Source organism: Cuculus canorus, chromosome 5 (genome assembly GCF_017976375.1).
Source record: "Cuculus canorus isolate bCucCan1 chromosome 5, bCucCan1.pri, whole genome shotgun sequence".
Classification (NCBI taxonomy): domain Eukaryota; kingdom Metazoa; phylum Chordata; class Aves; order Cuculiformes; family Cuculidae; genus Cuculus; species Cuculus canorus.
Genome location: NC_071405.1, coordinates 13,482,496 through 13,502,084, shown reverse-complemented (window position 1 = coordinate 13,502,084; position 19,589 = coordinate 13,482,496). Strand labels below are relative to the sequence as shown.

Sequence of the window (19,589 nt, the reverse complement as noted above, 5' to 3'; positions counted from 1 at the left end):
CAGTCCTTCTTATGACTGGACCCTAAATCTGGTTTTAATATGAGTTTTAGTCTAGAAGTATGGTTGCTGTGAAGTGTTACTCTTGCCTATAGGGCTGTGGTGTGAGCACATGTTATTAGTCTTTGTTCCCTTGCCACAAAGTGCATATTTGAGTCTACTTTAAAGATTTCTAGTTAGCCCTGAGTTGTTTATCAGGGATTGCATATGTGCTAATAAAAGTCCTTTGCAAGTTGAGAGGAGTTAAGGTCTATGAAGTGTGCTTTGCAGTCCATAACTGAGAGAGTAATATAGACAACTAAAAGTGTTTTTTGACAGTTGTTACTGCCTCAACATTGTGATACTACTAGAAAAAAAAAAAAAGGAAGAAAAAGGGAGACATGACTAAACGTTAAGCTAAGGGAAAAAAATAGAAACTAATTTGACATCTATCCTCTGATGGGTCACATTCTTGGAAACACCTCTGAGAGATCAGAATCTGTGTTGACGAACTCGTCTTCCTCCTCCACAACTGTTAAAGTAGCCAGGAGAGCACGGACAATACACAGAAGAAAAGGCTTGTACGGACAGTAGAGCATAGTCATTAGAAGGCGAAGCTGAGACCTGAGACATACAAGTTGTGTTTGCAGTTTGTTGATGAGTGTGTGACCTGCTTCTCTCCTCAGTTTTCATGGCTGACAGTATTTATTCTAGGTATTACTATTATCTGCAAATTATTATCCATAAGTACTTTGGTTTTGTTTGGACAGAATATCCTAATCTTCTCAATCAAGGGACTGAGAATAGCTTGGAGTGATGGAACCTTGCATAGCTTGCAGGGTTGATTTTGTTGCTGCTCAAAGTAGTTCTCACAGCTCATGACACATTGAATGCTACATATTATATGCCTTTTCTGTTTTACCTGGAGTACTGTATGATCCCTGTGCCCAGATTTGCGTTTGCCTGTGTGGCAAGACACAAAGGACTGACAAACATCAGCAGAGGGATGTGGGATTTTCTTCCCAGGGTATCCGCTGCTTTAATTCTCCTTAATGCTATGCACTTAACTTTTCAGCTGCTGTGATTCCGCCACATGTTTTTGAGATGGTACACAAGTTGGAATTTAGATAATTAAAGAGGGAGCTCGCAGCTAATACACATGCAACTGGGAGTCCAGACAAATAGTACAGCAACATCAAAGGGAGAGAGTCCTAACATGTCTGTGGCTGCTGATAAAATCAGTAACATGCAGAATCATCTCTGCAAAGGAAGAAGACATGCTTGCAGGAGGAAAAAAGTCTGAACTAAGAAATGGATTTTCAGAGCTCTTGAGTACCCTATCCTCCAGATCTGTAATTTCTCCGTCTTTGAAAAGCAGGACTTAAATATGATATTAACTCCTTCTCAGACATCATAGTCGTAGTCCCTTTCGGTGATAGGGCTATGAAAATGTTCACAAGTTATTTCTGAGCAAGCTAGTGATTGGAACTAGAATTTGCCTTCCCATATTCCCTTGTCTTGCTCCAATTATGCCAAATACCAGACCACTTAATGTAGATACATGACTTTTGAGGCCCTAATTTTTTCGCTTATATTGCAGAGACTTAGGTAAATTACCTTTTAACACAGCACTGCGTATAGAATGCCTCTAAAGTCATGTCATACAAAGAGAACTTAATACCTGGTGGACATTTGAAAATAACTTATTTAACTGAAAGAAGATGGAAAAGAGAAAGAGATCAAGTAATTTAACTTATTCATGCAATGCTAAAAAGATTAGAAAACAGAAGAGAAACAATTTGTTTACTTAGAAAACAGCAAGACCTTTAAGGTGTGGGATCAAGACAACTTCTTAGTTTAATTGGAGGAAAGATGGGTTTGGTCTGTTCACAGCCTCATGAGTAGACTTACAAAACTGTAGGAATAAGTTCAGGAATCCATGTGGTTACCGCTACTGCCAGCTCAGTCAGGTGGTAGGCTTTGCTCCTAGTTTATGCTCGCCGTGTCTTGCCATGACCTTCAGAAGACAATATTTCCACTTTCACCTACTCCACGCCTTTCAGGCAGGTGGAGTTTTAGCTGCAATCCCAAAGCCAGCTTTCACCATGTTTTGGGTTTGATTCCTTAGTCATGTTTCTGTGCTGTTCTAATATTTACGGTTAAACAAGAACATCTCTAGCCAGAGGGCTTCAGGGGTAGATGTGCAACATTTCAAAGGCTACAGGCAAAGCTTTGGCCATGGGTGTAATAGTGGAATGAAATGGAAGAAAGCAAAGATAAGAGGACTCTTGCAATGGTGTTTTCTGTGTGGATACTGTACTATTCTTCTAGATGTTAAGGAGGTGGTAATAGAACATACAGGAATATTTCATAATCAACCAACTCTAGAATAAGCCTTTTACTTACAAGTGGGTGTATTTCTTGCTCTTGAACACTAACAGTGTAAATCTGCAGTTTCAGACAAGGTACTTGAAGCAAGATACTAATGAGAGGAGGTGAGGAATGATGTTGAGGTGGTTTTGTTGATTAGTGATTTGTTACTTCTTGCCCGTGCCCTCTTCTAAGATCAGAAAATGTATGAGATGTTTGCATGAAATGATGGTTTTACAGAAGCACTGGACATAGAAACAGTCACACTGTGAATGTGTTACACACCTATCAGCGTTCATAAATAGAAAAGTCATTATCCCCAAACCTTGCAGCTGTACAAAAAAGGAAGAAATGAGAAGCAGTGTTTCATTAAGTCTGTGCTGAGCTGCTCTGTTTGAATGGAGAGGCAGGGAAATGACATTTGCATAGCACGAGGAAAATACAGCAAGACAATAATATCTAAATCTGTATTTCAGCAAATGCCTGTTAGTGTAAAAGCTTAATATACAGACAATTGACCCAGGCCCTAACTATTTCACGTGACTGAAGAAACACATTATGATATGTGGTGTCAGCTTACACATACTGATCACCTAAACTAGCTTTTCAGGCTTTAAAAAAAAAATTAATTACAGTAAGAAGTAGAGGAAATTAAGCCACAACCCCTTTAGATTCTTTAATGTTGATGGTGTGGTCTGGTAAGAGAAGAAAACTCATAGACTTGAAACGTGCTTTCGGAACTTAAAAATAAAATATACCATTTTGCTGAAAGCCTGATAAATAATCATGCATTCTTTCCTGTGCTTTTCTTATTATTCAGAGGGAGTAAAAGGTTGTGGGCTTTATAATACTTCGGGGTATTTAAAATCATTTCCTTGTAAGCGATATTACCTTTTGACTGCTGCACAGCGCTGAGCACGTTCACCTTCTGCTGAGACTGCAAGGAAGAAATGACACTTAATGTCTTACCAAAATTCACCAGCTCTTAATTAGGAGCTTTGTGATCAAGTGTTGAATTGGCAGTCTCATTCCTGGTACTGTGATGGCTGGAGAACACTTCAACTATTAAATTTTTATTCACGTCAGGGTCAAATATGGATATTTGTCACTTGTGCCTTATCACAAAACAGTTTGTTGTGGTGTTACAAAAGTTGTCCAAATTAAACTAATCGACAGCATTTGACAGGATAAGTAGAATTCTGCAAGAGTGTCATTAGCAACAGAAAATGCTACTATATGGGGAATGTATTATATATGTAGAGTTATAGATTTAATTTAAGCATTTCTGAGAATTTGGCAGTAGCTTGCTAATCAGAGCATTCTGTATTCGATCTTAATATTTGCAATATTCTCTGTAAAAGATTGGCAGCACAATCGATCTGTGGAAAGGATAAGTTAAAATCATTTGTAAGAGTTGAATATAAATTAAAAACTGATGTAGTCTGTATATTTAAGTCAGACTTGAGTGTTGTTAGAAAGTAGTTGTGGAGACATCTTTCTTCAGTTCTTAAATAAGTTAGATTAGAACAAACAGCATTCCACATCTTCAGATCTGTTCAGAAAGCTGCCTCCTCATGCTCTGGAGATCAGATTGCGAGACAAGAGATAGGAAAGCAGCAAGAACAAAGGAAAGCTGGCTGCACAGGTTCGAAATGCTTTTTTGGCATTGCAGTAAAAGGTTTCATCAGAAATATGAGATGGAGGATTATAAATGTCATGGAGCTGAATATGTCCTTTATAAATCAAGTGCTTTTTCTCTTTTTTTTTTCCTTTCTTCATTCTAAGGGGAATGACTGCTACTTTTTTTGTATTTTATCCCTAGCTTATTAAAAAAAAAATGTCATTGCTGGGGTTCATTTCCTGCTGTGACATTTCTTTATCAAAGGCTTGTTATGTTTGTTGGTACTTAGAGATGACTGCTGAGGTTATTAATCAGTTTAAAGTTCCTCATTCATTATCTTCTTAAAAGAAAAGCTTACTCTGAAGGTTGTGTTACAATTCCTTATCTGTCCTAGACTGATGCAGAAAAGCATTCCCAGGTTGAGCGGAATTCCTTGTGGTCCAGTGATGAAGTCAAGAAATCAGACGGAGGATCCGATAGCGGCATAAAAATGGAACCAGGATCTAAATGGAGGCGGAATCCCTCTGATGTGTCAGATGAATCTGATAAAAGCACTTCTGGTAGGAAGAACACTGTTATTTCGCAGACTGGCTCCTGGCGACGGGGCATGTCGGCTCAGGTTGGCATTACCACACCAAGGACTAAACCTTCAACCACCTCAGGCACGTTAAAGACACCTGGAACAGGTGAGAAAAGGTGTAAGACGTAAACAAGCCCCAAAGTGCGTTCAGTATGAAAACAGTTTAAATAGTTTCCAGAGGCAGAACCTGAACTTCAGGTAATGCTGTCTTTATTTTTAGGTATTGTTTTAACCTAGGGAGCATCTAGTATGTCTGCATTTCTGTTTTTGTTATTTTTAAAATGCATATTTTGGATTAGTACACTGTGAAATTTGTTTTCATGACAACTCTAGGCTTAAGCCAAGCTATTTATTGGGCACAGTATTGGTATATGAAGAACAAATAGATAATCCAGTTTTGAAGTCCAAATGTGTGGTTGTAGAGATGTTTTTTTTCCTACACTAAACCAGCATGTTAATTTATACTAAACACTGCTTAATTCTGGATTTTCTTATGAATGTGTTAGTGATTTTAGCACTTGCAGATGTGTGAATGAAAATGGATTGAATTTGCATAATCAAGTAATATAAATTAATGCCTCTCCTCTTATGCAATTGTACCTGGAAAAGTTGAAGTTGGATACTCTCTTGAATAATGCTTTTTAGGAAAATTATACTAATGTCCTAACACTACTTCTATCTAATGATAAAAAAAGGATCAATCTGTAGTAGCTACAGAGGGAAACATTTTTTTTCTTATCTGTCACTATTACATAAGAGTGTTCTGCTTTTCATATTCTCAAGGGCAAACACACCCCATACTTTCTCTGGCAAGTCTGCATGTATAGCTCACTAGAGTGGCATGTAAGTTCAGTGCAGACTAGATCATAATTTCTAGCCACACTGTGGTGGCTAACATGCTTTTGCTTTTCATGCTGCTTTGAGTTTCATCATTTGCTTGATGTTTTCAAGTCATTAAATATTAGAATTCTTTTTCTATTTTTGTAGGGAAAACTGATGACGCCAAGGTATCAGAAAAGGGTAGACTATCTCCTAAAGCTGGACATGTTAAACGTTCCCCATCAGATGCAGGACGCAGCAGTGGTGATGAATCCAAAAAGCTTCCCACAAGTAACTCTAGAACAACTGCTGCTAATGCTAATACATTCGGATTTAAGAAACAGAGCGGGTCAGCTGTAGGCATGACTATAATCACTGCCAGTGGGGCAACTATCACCAGTAGATCAGCTACCCTGGGAAAAATCCCAAAGTCATCTGGACTCATGGGTAGGACCACTGGTCGGAAGACTAGTGTTGATGGCTCACAGAACCAGGATGATGGCTACTTAGCACTTAGTGCCCGAACTAATCTTCAGTATCGTAGTTTACCCCGGCCCAGCAAATCCAGTAGCAGAAGTGGAGCTGGGAATAGATCTAGCACAAGTAGCATAGACTCCAACATAAGCAGCAAATCAGCCGGGTTGCCTGTCCCTAAAATGAGAGAGCCTGCCAAGGTAATCCTTGGAAACTCTCTGCCAGGATTAGTCAATCAGACTGATAAAGAGAAAGGGATTTCGTCTGACAACGAAAGCGTGGCCTCATGTAATTCTGTTAAAGTGAACCCTGCATCACAGACTGCTTCTAGCGGAGCTCAAAGTACTCACCAGCAAGGAGCCAAGTACCCTGATGTGGCCTCTCCCACTTTGCGCAGGTAGGCAATAAATTCGTTGGTTGTGCAATGATGTTAGTCGGAGCTGAATGATCAGGACTCTTCAAGCCACGACTGGCTGTGTTTTGTGGAGCACTTACTATTTAGCGTCCTTCATCAAGGTCTTTGTATTTACATTTAATTTCACATAAGCAGGCTGGCCAATGTTGTAAATACTCAGTACATCATGTGACAGCAGCAAAAATTAACACTTGGGAAAAGAAAACCTGTCTGACAGGCAGTTTGGCAATTATGATACACGTCTCTGTTACCAAAATCACATGTAAAGGCTTTGTCCATGCAGATATTGCAGGAATAAGAATTTTCTTATGTCTAGTTTACAGAAGAATTCTTGCACCAGTGCATATGTTGCAAGCTTGGAAATACTCCAATGGTGGATCAAGTCATAAATTGCCAACAGGAGAGTTATTTCAGATTTCCATTATGACAATGGCATAATTTGACCTGCCAGTATATAGTCACATGCGTAACCTAAACTGATCCTTCAATTGTGTGGGTTAGGCCAGTGTGTTTTGAGTCTTATAACCTCAGGTTATTCAACTGTGTAGAAAAACCCTAACTAAAGTTACTGTCTAATTTGGGTTGAACTTTCTTATTTTAATAATGTTTTTTTAAAACAAAATTTTTCTCTGTCTTCTATTTCTCCACCACTACCCCACACATTATTTTAACATTGAGTTGGTCAGGAATTAATTTGTTGATGCAGTGTACATCAACGCCTTGATAATGATGAAAGATTCTGTTAATTGATTTTTCAATTTCAATTTAATTTGACATTGAGTAGCTTGTCTGTTTCAAGTTGTGGTGTTTTGCATTTCATTTTGTCTTGACGCCCATAATACCCATACAGTTATGCTATCATCCTGCTTCCAGTGATGTGAGAAAGCCACATTCCATCTGAAGCACCAGTGCAAGCATAATGGCTGTGATGGCAGCTTAGGCTAATGCTGTAAAGAGCTGTAAACTGTTTTTTTTTCGTATGAGTGGTATTTGAAGAGCCTACGTGAGGCTGATTCAATAGATTTCATTTATTTTAATCCTGGTTGTCGTTAGACGAACTACATCCTGTAGAATATTTAATTTTCGTCAATGACTACTTAAAACCTCCAATAGACCTCTCATTTTTCTAGTGCATACCCTGTGAAAAATGCAGGTTTTCAGCGTTGCAAGCCTCAGGCATGTTAGTCGTGAAGTTTGATTGGCATTTTTGTTTTGCTTGCTACAAAGCCATGTTGCTGTCCATATAATTGAAATACTGAATTAGCAATACAGGAAACTTCAAGAGAAGACAGTGAGGCTCAATTTAACTTTTCCCATGTTTTGATTTACAATTTCACTCTTGAATTTTCACCACACTCTCTAAATAGTCATGCATTGAAATGCGTCAGAGTTGAATTTGACCATATCTGCTTATTACTGATTTCTGGAGTGGTAATTAAAAAGATTTTGAGTTTGATTTTCATAGTCAGTTGAGATCAGTTGCACGTGTTGGTTTTTGCATATTTCCTCTCGGCCCTGTAGTTTTTTTAATAATATACAATAAATTGGAATCCATACCTTTGTAATGGTATAGATTTGCCTGCAAGTCTTTGAACATACATAACTCTTATGTTGTGAAATTAATTCTGTGATGAGAGCCATTCCTGTCTTTGTTACCTCAATATTCGCATTAGCTCTGATATTATGTATCTGGCATATCCCTTAAGTGAAGCCATCATTAATCTTGATAGATTTATTCATAAATTGGCCCGTCATGTTTTGCAGTATATAATACATTGCGTTTCTGTTAATGGGGGACTTTCATGACCCAAGAGCCAGCTCAAATATGTTGGTGTCTTGTCAATGATAGCAGATAGGAGTGAAGTGTCCTTCCATGTAGGATGTGTCCTTTCAGAGATAGTCTTTGTATTGATGTGACTATCTTGCTGCGTTGGATTTTCTCTGGACTGAAAGGAACGCTCTTCAGATTGCATCCTATTCTGAAAGTGTTCATTACAAGGTTGTGGTTGGACCAGGCATTGCCTTTAGCAGCAACATGTTTCCTTTTGTGCCGCAGCACAGCGTCCTTTCAGTTGTATTAGAAGTGTTGTGAAACACTTGGGGAAGACTGTATAGCTTAAAAACAGCTTGTAAAACTGTTGTGTCGGTGGTTGGGGTTTTTAAGCTCTGGGTTCCTGTCTGCCAGAGTACAGTTCCCTCAGTACATCTGAAGAGGTGGTAGACAATGGCATAGGAGCAGGAATACCCCAAGCTGGTGTTGCTGGAGGCCACATATCATTGCAGTATGGTTTGATATTTTTCTTCATACTTTAAAACATTAACTCTTAAATAAAACCTAGACTCTATACTTCTCTAAATCCTTGTAGGAATGGGTTTTGTCATTCAGACTGACTTGTCTAAGTCACTGTCTCCTAATGAGTGAGGTGTAGTGTCCAAATGAACCAAGTTTGCCAGATCTGTGCTGGCTTGTCAATGTCTACATCATGTGCTGAGAGGATCATGACACAGAGCAGTGCTGGATTATAAGACAGATGTAGATTGGCATCGTAGCCTGATCCAGCAGTGTTGTCCAGGTGCAACACCAACAGTCCAGCTGAAATGTGTCCCAGGCATCTTGCGCAGGTGCACTGGAGCTGCAGGTGGCACCCATGCGGTAGGTGCAGTGCTTCTGTAGGGTGCCCAGTTGTATTGTGCAGCTTGTGTTTCTGGGAAGTGTTGGACAAAGTGACTTAGTGTGCATGTGGTGTACGAACAACCTGGGCATAATCAAAAGCAGAGAAGTGCTGATTGGTGCATATCCAGCCATGAGTCTTCGGGAGATCTTGTAGAAAAGTTCTGTAGTGCTCTATTCTGAGGACTACAGTCCAATAGTTACCTGCTTTGAAAGGTATCATTCCCCATACTCCACACTGTTGATAAGGAAAAAACAAATCCGTATGGGTATGTATGAGGAAGACTCCAAAGGCAGTGGCAGGAACTGAGTGGCAGAAACAGAAGTAATGTTTGGGCTGGATGTTTAAGCTGGAGTCAATAGTTTCTCTCATAATTTTGAGGATCATTTTTTGAATGATTGATAATGTCTTAACCGTGCTTACTTCTAAGACACTTCTGCACTTCTGAGGACTTTTCCCATTGACTGTTAATAGTAATTAACATTAGCATTGCAGTTGCATCACAGGCAACAATGGTGCAAACTGGAGACGCTAGTCATTCTGCTCCAACCATGCTTTTAGATCCCCTCGCTTGCACTAGTTCTGGCACTCAGCTTGTCTTTTACTGCCAAAGGTGCCAAAGCAGGCAAAATCTTATTCTACACTCCAAAAAAGTAGTTCCTAGCCAGCTTGGCTCTTGAAATGAGACAAACTTATATTTGATATCAGGAAATATTTTTCTGGTTACATCCGAGCAAGCGCTGCATCTGTACAGAACATTTGGTTGTTTGCACAGAATTTATCTGAACAACAAGCTTTCAATTTCTAATATTCCATGCTTCAGATTGATCGATGCAGTGTTTCTGTAATATCCTTTTTCCTTAAGGAGCAGAAGGCAATACGGGTGTACTTCATTCAACTTTGTGAAAATATTGTTTGATTCAGAGAAGATAAATTTGCAACTGTTTCTGGACTTTATTGAAGATGGTGTGAACACTAGGAGATTTATATTTGTATATGTCCAGTTTAGGATCATTTACTTAATACTGGTTTTCTGAAACTAAGACAATATATGATCTAGACATAAAATATCCTTGCATGTAATATTCCATTTTATGTATTTTTTTTATGTTGTTTTTTTTACAGACTTTTTGGTGGCAAGCCTAGTAAACAAGTTCCCATCACAACAGCTGAAAATATGAAAAATTCAGTAGTTATCTCCAATCCTCATGCTGCTATGAACCAGCAGGGTAATCTTGATTCACCATCTGGCAGTGGTGTGCTGAGCAGTGGGGGCAGCAGTCCTCTGTATAGTAAAAACACAGATATGAACCAGTCTCCACTAGCTTCTAGTCCCAGTTCAGCACATTCAGCTCCTTCCAACAGTTTAACATGGGGTACCAACGCAAGTAGCTCTTCTGCTGTTAGCAAGGATGGCATTGGATATCAGTCTGTCAGCAGTCTTCATACCAGCTGTGAATCCATTGATATCTCTTTGAGCAGTGGAGGTGGGCTGAGCCATAACTCCTCCAGTGGCTTGATTCCAGCCTCTAAAGATGATTCGCTGACTCCCTTTGTCCGAACCAACAGCGTTAAGACTACATTATCCGAAAGGTTAGTAGCTTTTTCTCTCATTTCCATTAAACTTGTGTGTATCTCAAACATGAACGAAGTCCTGGCAGCAGTCGCCAACACTGCAGATGCAAATCAAGCTGTGCTTCTTACTGATGATGCCAAGTGGTATTACTAGAACGTACAAAAAAGCCATTCCAGGCAAGGAGCCCAGTTTAAAGCAAGAGGATGGGTTCAGATGAGGTTTTTGATTTGCTGTCGTGGCCAGTGTGACAGTTTTTCTTGCTACCATGTTATACCTAATATTTGAATTGTGCATCATATATTATCCTTCTAAAGTAGATCTGATCATGATATTCTAACAAACCCCCAGTGCTGTTATAATTTTGATTGGAGAAGCCAACTGTTTCTTGTTAAACTTCTTGTTTGTAACATTTGACGAGCTTTTAAACCGGAGGTCATGCTGGAAAGAGAAGTCTCTGTCTCCCTAGTCACTTCATCCCTTCTTGGCCTCTCCCTGCTGCCCTGTCCCATCTCCAGCTGCTCCCCACAGGGTTCTGGTTACAGACATTTGCGTGAATGCTTAGTGGACCCGACTGGGAGATGGAGCCAGCTGAAAAATGATCACCTAAATTGTATTTCAGACTGATCAGTTCCGTTGCTCCTTACATGATGAGTTCATCAGTATCTGTGTGGATACAGAGTAGAAGCTGGGAGCAGACTGGCCAGGGAGGAGGGAGTGGGACTACTTTTTAAGCATCAGAGCTATATTACTGGCACATTGAGCTAACATTGGGATAAATCAGATAATGACTTGCAGTGCATTCTCTTGGAGTGATATTTCTAGAAGGCAGTACCCCTGGAAACATATGTCCTGATGTGTGATTATGTAGTCAGGTAGCAGAATTGGTTTTGCATCTCAATGGAGAAAAGTACTGCTGAATAAGATGTTCTGACAGTTTGGGTTTCTGTTTGTGTTTATTATAAATCCTTTCTGTTCTCTCCTCTTTCCATTCTAATATTCCTTCTCTTGTTTTCTGTCTTGTTGGACTGATTCTTCTAGCCCTCTTTCTTCCCCTGCTGCTAGCCCCAAATTCTGCCGAAATACTTTGCCCAGGAGGCAGGACAGGTAACGCTGTCTCAGGACAGGAGTACGTGCAAGGCTGTAGGTTTTTGTTGCCCATCTCAGTGAAGCAAATTGTTTTGTGACAAACTGTGCTCAGTTGAGTCCTCTGCTGTGTTCATCGTTCAGGTGTGAAACTGCCACCAAGACATGCCAGTGAGAGTCCCCTCAAACACCTCATCTATCTACCTAAATCTATCACAAGAATGACAAATGGCAGGGTTGGCGTGGTTTTGGTGTTGCTCTTGTTACTGGGAATATCTTTTTGGGGGAATTTTTTTTCCGTATTTCATTGCTGGAGGCAATTTGAAAATCTTGCAAATTTTTTTCCCTCCAATCTAAACTCTCACTAGCATTTCAGCATTCCTCTGGCATGCTGCTTTTTCCCACTGCCCTTCAGGCCTGTCCTTTTTGTTGTGAAGTCCCTGTGTCATTCAGTGTCATCAGTCTTTTATTACAGTTTGGCTTGTGAGTGTTTTGCAGGGACTTGGGTACCTCCATCCTTATAAAACCAAATGCAAACGTTGGGAAAAGGTGATCCAAATCTGAACATTCTAGCTCACTTTTGCTCGCTGCTATAATTTTAGTCATTCCCACACTGTAATTTAGCTATGAGGATTGTCATTACATTAATTTCACTTAAGCACGTGGATGTTTTCTTTAAAAACAAATTGACACAGTCTGCTCAGTTATATGTTCATCAGTTGTAAAAACATAAATATTTGGAGTTTGGATGACTAATAGATTGGTTTTACTTAGCTAATGGAATTTAAGCTAAGATTTGAAAATTTCAACAGTTAGGCTCAATACTTTTACTGCTGCACATTGCAGCTGTGTGACAGTAATCAGCTGCATTCCCTACGCAGTGTCTACTGAAAGAAGTGATGGGAAGGTCATTTGGACTTGGAAGATTCTCATCAGTTTTCAGAGTCTACCTCATGCCTGCTGAAAAGTGTATTTTTAAGCATCCATTTGACATTTAAAAAGCCCTTTTTGTTCATTGTGGGTAGGAGATATATCAAAACCCACACTGCAAATAGACGAGATTCATTGGCATGGTACCAGCTGCATGTTTGTGCAAATCCACACCTGGGTAAGGAGGTTTTTGCATGTTTCTGTAGGAAGGTCCCAGCACCTTTTCGTCTGAAAAGGTGATGCAAATGTTTGTATGTCCTTCTTCTTCGTCCTGGTCTTATTCCTTCCCTTTTGTTCTTCTCTGAAGTTCTTTTCTTTTAACTTTTCTGCAGCGACCCACATCTTGATAGGAACACTTTGCCTAAGAAGGGACTCAGGTATTGGTGTTTCCACATGGTTTAACAGCTTTTGTTGTGGCTTTGGAGTTTGCTTTGTGTTTCTGTCGTGGCTGGTGGTGATAGTGGCAGTTTGCAAGAGGTGGCAACAATATTGTTCCTTCCTTCCTTCCTTCCTTCCTTCCTTCCTTCCTTCCTTCCTTCCTTCCTTCCTTCCTTCCTTCCTTCCGTCCTTCCTTCCTTCCGTCCTTCCTTCCTCAAAGAAGGCTATTGACCACTGTGCTTTTTTTTTTCATCCAGTGGCTTCTCTGCTTGAGCAAGAACTGTGGCTTTTGCTTGCTGAATTGCTGAAAAGCATCTCATAAACCATCACTGGGCTTGACTCGAAAACAATAATTTTGCAGCTTCTGTGGCTAGTACATGACTTGAGATAAATTTCACACCTGGGAACTTTCATGTTAATATACAAATAGAAAAGATTTTCAGAATCATGCCAAACCTTTTAGGATGAGTCTGGACTTATTTATTTAAAAGGATACTTGCTTTAGAATAATTAAATATATAGGGCTCTTAGAGATACATTCTAATCTTCTAGAAAAGAACAAAAAAGTCCCCAAACAAACTTTCAGCAATTGTCTTCTAATATGTTTTATATGTCTGTAAGTTTGTTATTTTTACAACATTAAAAAAAAAACAGACCCAAAAAGATTTTTTCCATTGCTACAATCAACATTAGATCTATTAATTGAATGCTTTAAGCGTTATAGAATTTACAGAAGATATCTTAGCCAATTTAGAAAATTGCAGCTTCAGAGTTGCTTAATGCCACTTCAAGGATCACTGAGTTGATGCCTTGAATAAATTGCAGCTGCAATTTATTCTGTGCTATACACATTGTTCTTTGTAGCAGCTTTGTCCCATGAAGCTGAGTGCTAAAAGCCTTTCTTAAAATGGAATTTTGTGTAAAATGTTTCTGTGGTTCTCAAGTATGTCTCTAATAAATAGACTCTCTTTTAAGACTGAAACATTTGAGTGCTGAAGAGGTAGGTTAATGCTGCAAAAAAAAAAAAATGTTTAATGTGTTAAAGTAAAATGACTGTTTAAAGCCTCTTTTGTAATAAACTGGTATATGTGTCAAGTTAAAGAGATGCAGATAGTCAGGGACTGTTGCTTAAGTGTTGAGACATAAGCAGAAGAATAAACATATTTTTCAAAAGTAGTTTGAGTTTTTATAATGTTAATTGTACTGTTCACATTGATTTCAAATAGTCTTAATAAGTGATATCTTACTTTAGAGTGTTTAGCTGGAAGGAATCTATTTAATTAAATAGATAATATCGACTAATAGTAAGTTTCAAGTGATTACTTTTTGGAAACAGAGCTAATAACTCATAAATATTTTTCAAAAGCGGATGGCATAGCATAAAATAGACACTGAAATCCATCAGCAGACAAGTGTTTCCATGATGCTCTTTCTGTTGATACCTGTACTCTGTCCTGTATTTAACATTACACCTCTGGTGACTTACCTATTTTTCAGGCATATACAAAAGCAGATCTAAAACTTTGCTGAAGCCATTGGGTGTTTTGCCATTGATGTTGGCATAGACAATGGTTCTGCTCTTTTCGTTGCCTTCGGAAAAGGCTAAACATAGTCTTGTTTGATAATTTAACACTATTAGTTTTGAACTAAATGGGATACACCTCCACAGTCTTTTATATTCATGTGTCTGAAATATGAATTATTTGGTCACAACTTGTTTAAAAATCTGATAATGACTTTATTGACTTGAATTTGCTTATAATATGACAAAAAGCCAGCTAAGCATAGAAATGCATCAAAATATTAAAATAGTGATAGAATTCTGACATGATGGTTGGACTTCGTGATCTTAAAGGCTGTTTACACCCTAAACTATTCAGTGATTTAAGGAAAGGAATTCCAAATGAAGGTTTTATTTTTCAATTACACACATGCTATATTTTATTTTACAGTGCACAACCTCTGTCTCTAGTGTTTTGTTTATTACTAGCTTGGTTACTTATGAAGCCATAGGAAAGGAGTTTTGGATTGTTTTTTTTTTTTCCAAAGAGAGGTGTCATGATTTGGGAGCAGCTTGGAACAGCTCCTTAATTCAGAATCGTATTGACTTTATACCACTTTTTTTGCTTAAATTTCATATGAAGGTTCTCCATCTTTCTTTCCCTCTCTCCCTCCCCAAGTCTTGTGATGTTCCATGGCTTTTTTTTTATTATTACTTTAAATACATGTCAAAGTTCATTTTGAAAAAACTTTTTTTGCAAAACTTTGAAAAACCTGTTTTTGCAGGTATACTCCATCTTCCCAACTCCGTAATCAAGAAGATGCAAAAGAATGGCTGCGGTCCCATTCGGCAGGAGGACTTCAGGATACTGCTGGCAATTCTCCATTTTCATCTGGATCGAGCATAACATCACCCTCTGGAACTAGATTTAACTTCTCTCAGCTTGGTGAATAATTATATGTTTGGATAATAGTAGCAATACGTTGTGTGTCTTTAAACTAGCATATTACACAATATAATTTTCATTCAGCAGCTCTGAGTCCAACATTCCGGAAGCACTTTCATTGAAATGAAATAATTAGCACTATTATTTTGTATGCCCAGAGGTGGCATATTTGCAGTAACTCTTTAAAAGTCACTTCTTGCTGCCTACCTGTTTAGTAGTACTGCTTTAACTCCAAGCATATGCTGGTCTCATCATACTACGATATTTTATCTTAGTATGTTTTTTTTCAGATGGCTTAGAAAATTACACAAAGCTTAGTCTGAAATAAGATAGAAGAAATTTAGTTCAGGAAAAAAATGCCATTCCTTCACTTAGTAGCATTGATGGGTGTAAACTTTTTTTTTCCAGTGAGGGTAGTGAGGAACACGTTGCCCAGGGAAGTCGTGGCTGCCTCATCCTTGGAGGTGTTCAAGGCCAGGTTGGATGAGGCTTTGAGCAACCTGATCCCGTGGAAGGTGTCCTTGCCTGGGGAAGGGGGATTGGAACTGTATGATCTTTAAGGTCCCTTCCAATGCAAACCATTCTATAATTATGTGATTTTTTTTTTTTAAATGAAGGAAACAGTAAAAGTTGCTTAACAGGATCCATAAAGAATTGCAGATTTTAGTTGACCATATCAGCACTTGAAATAAACTAATTTAAACTGCTAGTAGTGCTTATCTGGCATGCTGATTAAATATTACTTAGTTGCCTTTGCAATATGTTTAGGTATGTAAATGAATTATAAGGGTATGTGTTGTCTTTCAGTTAAGTGAAGTTTGGTAAGTACTTTGTCAAACAGATGTTTTCTGTTTCTTTTTGACTTTCAGAAGGCTTTAGATCTTTTCTAGAATGATAAATAATGTGCAAAATACTCAAACCTATAATTGTGAATGCCTTGTGTTGTGTGAATTTGAAGGAACTTATGTGGTCACCTATTCCTAGTGCAGTTTTGAGTTGCAGTGGTGACATTTTAGAGCCTCTCTTGATGCTGAAAAGAAACAAATTAAATAGACAGTTTTAAATAAACCAACACTAAAGAAAATTTTAGCTAAGTATACACATAGTGTAATTACATTGCCAACAGCTAACAAACTGTCATGAAAGTTCAAGAAAGTACTTAATTAGTAAAAAAAAAAAACGTATAGGCTTAGGCCCCAGAGTGTTAACTCTTTATGGAGAATATTGAAAATTATTTATATCAGTAAGCTTAAAAAGATATGTTGCCACGAGCACTTAACAACAACAACAAGCCCTTCTGCTACAGTCTATGTCAGACGATGGTGTGTATAGAAACAGGCAATGACAGCACGCCAAAAGGAACCTGCCAATTCAACAGCATTTTTGTTGTTTTCTCTTTTTTTTTTTTTCCCACAAATCAACTAGTTCTATATTTTTAGTTCAAAAGTTCTTTAGAAAGAGGTCAGACTTGAATAGACATTTTATACTCTAAACAGTGGTGGGGATAGTGTTAGCTTTTCAGGCAAAATTGATATTTTACAATTCTTAGGGATCCATATTGGAAAGAAACAATTCTGAAATACAAAACTACTAGGAAACAAAAGCCCTTAAACTTTATGACTTGATTCATAGAAAAATGTCATTTCTGAGAACTTGAAGGCTTTGAAGGAGATAGTTCATAGCGCCTGTCCTGTATAGGCAAAATACTAGTTTAAATTCCTTCAGGCTTTTTAGTCCATTTTGAGGAAGGACTGTTCCAAATTAAATGAGGGTTAATTAGTTCATGCCTACAAGTTGTTAGTGAGTTGACTGAGCTTGTCTGTAGAAGCGTAGACATATCACCCAGTGTTTAAAATGACCTTTCTCGCTTGAGTTTTCTTATTTGCTAGCTTGATTTGCATACCTCTTATTTGAATTCATTGAATTTAGAACAATAATGAAGCCTGGAGAAGGTGACATCAAAAAATTGTGTCTTAAAGAAAAAAAAACCAGGGGTTTGGTAGTAGCACAAAAATTAGGTACGAAAAATTGTGGTCACATAAATAAGTAACTATTTATTCTTCACTTTTATAGCAAGTCCAACCACTGCAGCCCAGATGAGCCTGTCAAATCCAACCATGCTACGGACCCATAGTCTTTCCAATGCAGATGGTCCTTATGACCCCTATAGTGATACACGCTTCAGGAATAGCTCGATGTCCCTGGATGAGAAAAGCAGAACAATGAGCCGGTCTGGCTCATTCCGGGATGGCTTTGAAGAAGGTCAGTAGAACGTGTGATGGTGCTGAAAATGAATACAAGATGACATTCTCACATAAACCAAATATGAATTTGGTGCTTTTTCAGTTCAGGGCAGTGGTCATTTCAGAGCACAATTCTCTCTGTGTGGAGTTCTTGGTGTTAGATAAAACTTTAGTCCTGGTCATCATTCTGATGATATTCATTCAGTGATCCTTCTGGCCAGGCATAGGATGGCATGTAATTGTTGTACGTAGACCGCCACTGTTCAAAGAAACCTCATCCTGTGCTTCATTTTTGATAACTCTAGTTCAGGCTTAGAGTGAGCATATTAAAGTATTTTCTTAAATCAGTCTGTTCTCCTGAACCTGAACCTCCATACTTCTGTTTGTAGTATAAATAATCAATGTCAGCCAGACTGTTATTTCTATCCCAGTTAATCTTTCCAGTATTTAATTTATATCCAAATTGTCTTTATTTTTTATTTTACTGAGTGTTCTGGGTTGATATCACACAGCTTCCACAGAAGGGACCCAAATTGGTCTTCAAAACATCTAGGCTATTTTGAATTCCTTGTCATCTCTTCAAATATATAATCATACGTGGTAGAAGCAGCCTATATAAATGTAATAAGAAAAATTGATTTATGTATAAATAAATATTTAGTTTGGTTGCTACTGACCAAGCAAACTTGTGGCTATAGCAGGAGTAGCTATAACCACACATTAAAACCCTGAAGCTGCAAGAAGTCAAGCACCAAATGAGCTTGGGGAGTAGTTTGTAGGAAGCTCTTTGAGTCTTAAATCTCATTTCTGGCCAAGATTAGGAACTTGGTTGGATATAAGCAACCTGATCTAGGTGTCCCTGCCCATGAGAGAGGAGTTGGAACTGTATGATCTTTAAGATTTCTTCCAACCGAAAGCATTCTGTGATTCTATGAAGTAATTTATCACTACAGGTTACACAAGCCTTTGCTGGATTGCCTCCTTCACTGTCAAAGCCTTGGACTTACTCAGCTGTGTTAATCCCAGTGCCCCATTGTTACTGCTCCACTAGAGACAGATACGTGTGGGAGCCACACTTCAGTGCTCATAGGGGCCTTCAGGAGCCAACAGGTGCCTTTCTGGAGATATTGGTTATTCCACCAGTTTTCTGCCATTGGAACAGATAGAAAAGTACATATTTGATGTGGCTCCGGAAAGATTCAGGACTAATTCATTATTGAATTTAGCCAACCTGAGTCCATTACATTTGATTATATTTTAGAGGCCCATGGCTGAGAATCTTCATTAGGGTTGAAAATTATTAGAAATAAAGCTGTAGGGCTGAAAACTCTGTCATTGCTGGAATTAACCTTTGTTTGTACCATGCTCTGAGAAAGCTAGATGATCATGAACAGTCAAAGATTGCTGGATACTTAGTCATTTGAATTCCATTCTGTGATGAACAGTCCTGCTCTCACTAAAGAATTCTTAATATAATCTGTGAAGGATATTAAATCACTGCATCTGTCTTACACTTTGATGATTTACTGAAAGAGCTACTGCAGCAAACCTTACTCAGTTTTTATTGGAGACAAAAAAAACTGTAACACATCAGTCTTTTGAGCGTGCTGAAGATTGCAGCCAATCCATTTTGGCACGTTGGAGATTAAAACGTCTCTTATAATTCAGAAATTCTTGTCCAGGAGAGAGTGTAGTTTGGAAGAATATTTGATACATGTCTGAGCATAAACAGTTTAAAAAGAAAAGGAAAAAGGAAAAGTCATGTGAAATGTGCTATAAAGTGTTTTTCATTCATTTAAAAAGAGTAATAAAAATGAAGTCCAAGAAAACTACCAAGTTATGGACTTTAAAGCAGTGGGAAAAGATCCCTTCTCTTTTTGATGAAGGAATTTGACCCTACAGTGGACATGCTGCAGAAGTCTCTTTCAGATTTTCCTAAATATTTGGCACCTATATTTACCAGATAGGCTGAACGTTTAGTTGCAGTCTCTCTATTTCTGCCTTC

General features: G+C 38.3%; 1 protein-coding gene across 8 annotated transcripts in view; it reads left to right on the top strand.

The window, feature by feature from the left end:
- Positions 1 to 19,589, top strand: part of NAV2 (neuron navigator 2) — a 428,149-nt gene that overhangs the window by 372,501 nt on the left and 36,059 nt on the right. For 6 of the 8 annotated variants that reach the window (XM_054067065.1, XM_054067064.1, XM_054067061.1 and 3 more), the window contains 7 exons: positions 4,362 to 4,653; positions 5,535 to 6,237; positions 10,053 to 10,520; positions 11,542 to 11,607; positions 12,849 to 12,893; positions 15,181 to 15,341; positions 17,415 to 17,603. In XM_054067065.1, coding sequence (XP_053923040.1) covers positions 4,362 to 4,653; positions 5,535 to 6,237; positions 10,053 to 10,520; positions 11,542 to 11,607; positions 12,849 to 12,893; positions 15,181 to 15,341; positions 17,415 to 17,603 — 1,924 coding nt within the window. The remainder of the gene's footprint in view (positions 1 to 4,361; positions 4,654 to 5,534; positions 6,238 to 10,052; positions 10,521 to 11,541; positions 11,608 to 12,848; positions 12,894 to 15,180; positions 15,342 to 17,414; positions 17,604 to 19,589) is intronic. The other 2 variants (XM_054067063.1, XM_054067062.1) reach the window with 1 other exon arrangement.